The sequence below is a fragment of the Cariama cristata genome, unplaced genomic scaffold, assembly GCF_000690535.1.
Source record: "Cariama cristata isolate BGI_N322 unplaced genomic scaffold, ASM69053v1 scaffold37724, whole genome shotgun sequence".
NCBI lineage: Eukaryota > Metazoa > Chordata > Aves > Cariamiformes > Cariamidae > Cariama > Cariama cristata.
In genome coordinates, this window is record NW_009611894.1 from 1 (window position 1) to 6,554 (window position 6,554).

The 6,554-nt window shown below is 40.7% G+C and overlaps 1 protein-coding gene across 1 annotated transcript; it reads left to right on the forward strand.

Moving 5' to 3' along the window:
• Window positions 1-537: 537 nt before the first annotated feature.
• TMCC3 (transmembrane and coiled-coil domain family 3) lies at window positions 538-6,138 on the forward strand. Its single transcript, XM_009698409.1, has 3 exons — window positions 538-1,436; window positions 2,954-3,089; window positions 5,836-6,138. Exons 1-3 carry the CDS (start codon window positions 553-555, stop codon window positions 6,136-6,138), a joined length of 1,323 nt encoding a protein of 440 aa, XP_009696711.1. The 5' UTR covers window positions 538-552.
• The last annotated feature ends 416 nt before the right edge of the window (window positions 6,139-6,554 follow it).

Sequence of the window (6,554 nt, forward strand, 5' to 3'; positions counted from 1 at the left end):
GTCTCTTCCAACCAAATTGGTTCTGTGAAATTGAACAGGAGGAGCATGTATCAAAAAAGGACTTTAACCTGGTAAAATACACTGAACAGTATAACACTGCTGTAGAGGGAAAAATCTGTTTACATCTTTATCAGTGTTTGACCATTTCTAAGAGAAAGATGGAGTGATTATCAGTCATGATCTCTTTGAAGTTCTTAATAATAAACAATATATTTAGGAGCCTTTCCTAACTAGGCATTGTTCTGATTTTGCGAATAACTAAATGATTCTGAAAAGACATACTTGAATAATTTTCACTCTAATTCATCTTGTTGTTTTTTTGATAGGGACAGTTCCTTGCTGAGGATAGAGGCAGTTCCTTAGGCTGTTTATCAACCTAGGGAAATAAGAAAAATGCTTCTTAATTTCAAAGAAAAGTTCGTTCTATTTTGCTACTTTATATTGTGTACTTGTTATAATTACATGCGGAAAAGGAAACTGGAAGTTGGATTTAAAAAAGCAAAATTCAAATTCCGTTTATCTCTGTTTTTCTCTCAGGTGGAAAGACATGACATGAATACCCTGAGTTTACCGCTTAACATTCGCCGTGGAGGCTCTGACACCAACCTGAACTTCGATGTACCGGATGGGGTCCTAGAGTTTCACAAAGTCAAACTCAGTGCAGATAGCTTGAAACAGAAAATCCTCAAGGTTACAGAGCAAATCAAGGTTGAACAAACAGCTCGAGATGGAAACGTGGCTGAGTATTTGAAACTGGTAAATAGTGCAGACAAGCAACAGGCTGGGCGCATTAAACAAGTCTTTGAGAAAAAGAACCAGAAATCTGCCCACTCCATTGCCCAGCTGCAGAAGAAATTGGACCAGTATCACAAAAAGCTCAAGGATATTGAACAAAATGGATCTTCCAAAACTACTAAGGATACTTCCAAAGATAACTTGAAAGATACTCAGCATGGAAAGCCTCGTACCTCTGGGCATGGAACAGAGAGCAGCAAGTCGGGTGTGCCGGGTGTATCTTTGACACCACCTGTCTTTGTTTTCAGCAAGTCTAGAGAGTTTGCAAACCTGATCCGAAACAAATTCGGTAGTGCAGACAACATTGCTCATCTCAAAAATACCTTGGATGAATTTCGGCCAGAAACGAGTTCCAGAACATACGGAGGCAGTGCCACCATTGTTGCCAAACCAAAATATGTTAGTGATGATGAATGCTCAAGCGGGACCTCTGGCTCAGCAGACAGTAATGGGAATACTTCCTTTGGTCCTGCTGTGGCAAGTACCCTGGACAGCCAAGGAAAGCTTTCCATGATTTTGGAGGAACTAAGGGAAATCAAGGAGACACAGTCCCAATTAGCTGATGATATTGAGAATTTAAAAACACAATTTAAAAGAGACTATGGCTTTATTTCTCAGATGTTACAAGAGGAAAGATATAGGTATCTCTCTCTTTTTTTTTTTTTTTTTTTTTTTAACTGTTCTCTTGAAATTACTTTTGAATGGGTATAGAAGAGATTTGGAAAGTGTAAATGTGGGTGTATGCTTGTGTGTGTGATATTTCAGAAGCAAGAGGAAAAAATAATTCCAATCAGTATCTGGTACCAAAATGTTCCACTCCTTCCAATAACTGAAAATACATGCAGAACATTAATATTTCCTATCAAATGATGTGGTAGTTCTTTGCCTTTTGTCAAAGGCTTGCCAGAAAATTCTCTCATCTGCTGTATTACGTGAATACTGCGTGCAGGTGATGCCAGTTGTTTTGTAACTGTTGGAAGGATTCTGATCTATTGTGACTTGAAAACGCTCATCAGTCAATGGTGTAGCAGAGCTGACTTAGAGCTGATAAGTATACCCTTTAGTCCCCAGTACCTTGTCCAAATACTTCTCAGACACATTGCGATCTTGTGGATGCCATGTCACTTTGTACCCTGGTGTAACACAGGGCTGTGAAATGTCATTTTAAGTGCTGTAGCACAACCTCCTCTTGCCTTTGTTACTTGGCCATTAATTCCTTTATCGTCCACTGTGGGAAGTGAGGTATGTTCTACAGAGGGCTTGCACCTGGTGTATCTACATCCCATTTGTACTATCGCTTGTTAAAGTAAATATTGATTCTTGAAGTCTTTACTAGGCTAATGGGCAAAACCTCAGTATGAAATGCAATATTTAACGTTTCCCTTGTTTACAGTTCTTGAAATACAAGGGAAGGCTGGATACAGGCAGTAACATGGGGGAGGAAAGAACAGAGCGAATGGCCTACTGAACTCAGGACCCGGTTTCAGAAGGCAGAGAGCGGCCTTTTCTGACAGCTCGCTGCTATTAAGAGCTCAAGCCTCCTGCCACCATTTCCATAGCTAGACAGTTTTGCCTCCATCTTTTGTGCCGACTGCAGTGTTTGCCTATTTGTGTGTTAAATTCAAGTGACAAACTCACAAAAAAAATTTTCTAGTTTCCTGAAGGTTTAGTTGAACAGGTTTACTGTGCAGAGACGTGCCAGAACAGGCTGTACGTGAATGGCAGGACCTTGCAGTTGTGTTTGAGAGGGGATCCCGGGAACATATTTTTCTTTTCACTACTGGTGAGCTGTTAACTGGCTCAAGCTTACTCATGAAACCATATCTTCTTGTCTAAATGAAGAGTGAGAAATGGAAAAATGTGAGTTGGATACCCTTAGGCACTGTTTATAGTTCATATAATTTGCCAATGATGTATAAATATTTGCTTTTTAACACCCACTGCCAGCAAGAAACACTCAAAAAAGGCCTCCGGTTTGCTGAATAAATGGTTATGGAGAGTTTCCAAAGTCTTTACTGATTTCTCTCTGTGCTCTGTAATGCCAAATAGATGAATCCATAGTACACTGAGAAATTACCTTTTAAAATGTGTAATTGTTTTCATGATTTAGCATTACTTGAATAGAAAGCACTAAATTTAGACCTTTTTTCCTAATAAGATACGAAAGATTGGAAGACCAGTTAAATGACCTCACTGATCTTCATCAACATGAGACAGCAAACTTGAAACAAGAGCTAGCCAGCATAGAGGAGAAAGTGGCGTATCAGGCATACGAGCGATCACGAGATGTTCAGGTACTTTTTTTTTTTCCCTTATCATTACATTTCTAACATTTTGTAGAAATCTTGTACTGTAGAACACTTGCATCTTTCTACATCTTTGTGTATAAGGAAACTGGGGAAAGATTTAAGCCCATGTTTTGTCTGTTTGAAGGTGAAAACCCAGCACATTTTAATTGGTGACAGTCTCAATTTTTTTCGATGGATTCAAAATAGTATCTGCTGGAACTGATGATAGAGCCTAGGCAGACTTACGGATGAAGAACGGCTGGTTTTATTTTCTTGCACCAGAGGAGGAAGGAATTGAGTCTCCTCGTATTGTGTAAAATGCCACTTTTGACAATGTCCTAACACAAACCTCTTGCTCAGACTTTCTGCAATATGTAGTCATATCACTGGCAAGGTTTATTATAAATAGATTTTAAGGTAAAAAGTAAAAGAGCTAACTGCTAAATAGACTTGTAGATTTGCCAGTTATAATTTAAGAGTTTTAATCCATGGTTGCAACAGCTCCTATAATCCAAGCTGTAGGGTTTGTTCACTTCAGTGATCGGTTTAGTCATGTCTGACTTCAATCAAAAGCCAGTAATAATGTCTTCAAGTTTGTCCTGACAGCATGTAGTTACATACTTGAATATTTATATACAATATAGGCATTTATATAATGCATAATATTTCCACCCAAAGTCTGAGCAAGTGATGAAAAATTGTGAAAACATTGTTTTACCTTACCGTGTGTTTAAATTCACTAACAACTGAGGAATGTTCAAAGACTGTCTTCATATTGGCTCAAATGGTGAAAAAAAACCAAAACAAAACAAATCCACCCTGTCATGTAGACCCTTGTGCTCACATTTCTAAAGGTAGAGAGTGCGGGCAGCAGGGTGATTACACTGTTTGCTGACTGGTGTGAGAGTTGGGAAACTCCTGGGAGCAGAGTGGGAAAGGGATGGTACTGAATCTAAGCGTATCAGAGGTTCCTTTGTAGGTTTAAAGAAGAGAGGTCTCTCGTGCAGGACTTGTGAAGGCATCTCGAGGATGTAAACACTGAATGAGACCCGAGTTCTCCAGCAGAAAGGCTGTGAAACATTCACTAACTCGTTAGCAGAACCCTGGCAGGGTGTCAGAGACTTTTAAAACTAAATTGAAGTGCTATGTTGATACAGCCTTGTTACTTTTATCTCTGTACAGTTGGGCCTGTTTAAACCTGTCTCCTTGGGGGTTTGGCAAATAAGCTAAAATAGAGTTAAAAGCATTTAAGTTGTGGATATTTTAACTAACAACCTAACTTCAGAGCACTCTGTCCCTAAGGGACAGGCAGATCGTTTTTAAAACACTTGCTCAGCCCCTCAATGCAGAACTGCAGATATCAGACTTTTGCAGCTGGACTTTCTCTAAAGCAGCACGAGATGATCTGAGAATAAATTACTGTCAGAGTGGAAGAAGGACCAGGAGGGCTCTTTAGAGTGTAGTGGAGAGCATGCATGAACCCGAAGGGACTTCATGCCACCCATAAACTGTCTTCTGTAGTATTACTAATTCCTGGAACAGCGAAAGGAAGCAGTCTTTTGTAAGGTGCAGTGCCACGGTGCTGACTTTGGTGCCTGGCTGATCACACGGTAAGCCAGTTCAACTTGCCAAAACAAGGGAGAACTGACCCAGCAAAAGAAAGCGAGTAACTCTGTGTGCAGTGGCTTGTTTTGTTGGTTTTTACACAGAGGATTGGGTTGAATCAGCTTACTGTGTGGTCAAGTGAACACCCCTGTCAGCGCAAGGAAAACGTTTGGAGTTTGAGCGGGGAAGGAAGTAGGAATGCAAGAGTGTGATTTTTCCCTTTTACATAGTGGTAAAAGGTTACATCAAGTTGATCGATCTCATTAAATTACAGCCTTGCATCATGCTACATAGTGGTGCCCAGTTCCCAGCTCCAAAAAAAAGTGGCATTTTGGCAAGTAAGTGAAGCAGTTGGAAATTTTTCCGTGTTTCGCTTTACTTAACCGTGGGGTTAGTGACTTAGGAATCATTTTACTCAAAGACCATTGTTAGTCCACCCTCAAGCAGAAAAGAAAGGTATGCTTTCTTTAGAACACAATGTGAGGTGGAATATATTGTGAGAGAGAGAGTATCCCATGAAAGCATCACCGCAGATTTCTCCACTGTCCCCAGTGCATGCTGCCCACTCAGGGTATGGATTAAGGAGCCTTCCCCCTGGCAGAGGGAGAAGGCAATCTCTTGCTGAGGACTCAAGCCTAGCACCCTACGATAGGTGGCTTTGAGAGAAGAAGTAATGTAGACCAGAGAGGTGGTGTAAACCAAATACGACATGTTGCAATGTAGATGTAATTAGTACCACAGCAAGCCTGTACTATCCTGATGTTTTCTATAGCGTATACAAAGAAACCAACTTCAATGCTGTCTTAGTGCCCTGAAAGTTGCCACGGCAACAGCTTTCCCAGTACTTTATCTCATCAGTATATGCAGGAAACATCTGTCGTGAACATTAGAGTTTTCTCAAGCATAAAAAATGTAAAAACTACATTTTGGACAGCGTTGTCAGATTTGATTGTGCCCAAGCAGGCAGTGATACACACATACAGATACAGATGTGCATTTATTTTGAAAAAAGTTGGTGGTTCATTCAAATTTCAGGAGTCTATATTAAATTACAGTTCTAATCTAGCTGATGGATGTCTCTGCAGCTGAAATGGGGAGAGTGGTGTATGGGAATGCAGCTGCCCTAATTCTCGTTTTCTGTCTCCAGGAAGCCTTGGAATCGTGCCAGACCCGGGTCTCAAAGCTGGAGCTCCATCAGCAAGAACAGCAAGCGCAGCAGTCCGAAACAGTTAATGCCAAAGTGCTCCTGGGGAAATGCATAAATGTTATCCTGGCCTTCATGACTGTCATCTTAGTGTGCGTTTCTACTATTGCAAAGTTCATTGCTCCTATGATGAAGAGCCGTTTTCATATCATCTGCACTTTTTTCGCAGTGACGCTGCTGGCAATATTTTGTAAAAACTGGGATCATATCATTTGTGCCATAGAAAGGATGATTATACCAAGATGAAGCTGCTGGTCTGGCTGCTTTCTTTTTCTTTTTTTTTTTTTTTTTTTCTTCCCCTCCCTGTTTTTTAAGTGCTGTGCATATACAGATTATTTTTTGTCAGTTTAAATGTGCAAACTGGATGGAGAAGGCTACAAAAAAGACTCTTGGACTTTAAGGTGTAAATAGGTGAATGCATACTTGTTGGCAGCCTGTTCAATCTGATTGTGTCTAACTGGCTATGTCTGTGATGAACTGCTCGCTTATGTCAGTCTTCTGCCTTAATCCAGCGGGTTTTCCACTTCACAAACCCACCCCCACAAAAGACGGTATGATCCGCTGGGAGGGATCCAAGCCACTGCAAGTGTCAGGTGTGCTCTGGACTGGACTAGAGTGCAAGGAGTGTGATCGGCAGGGAGCCCACCATAACACGTTTCAGC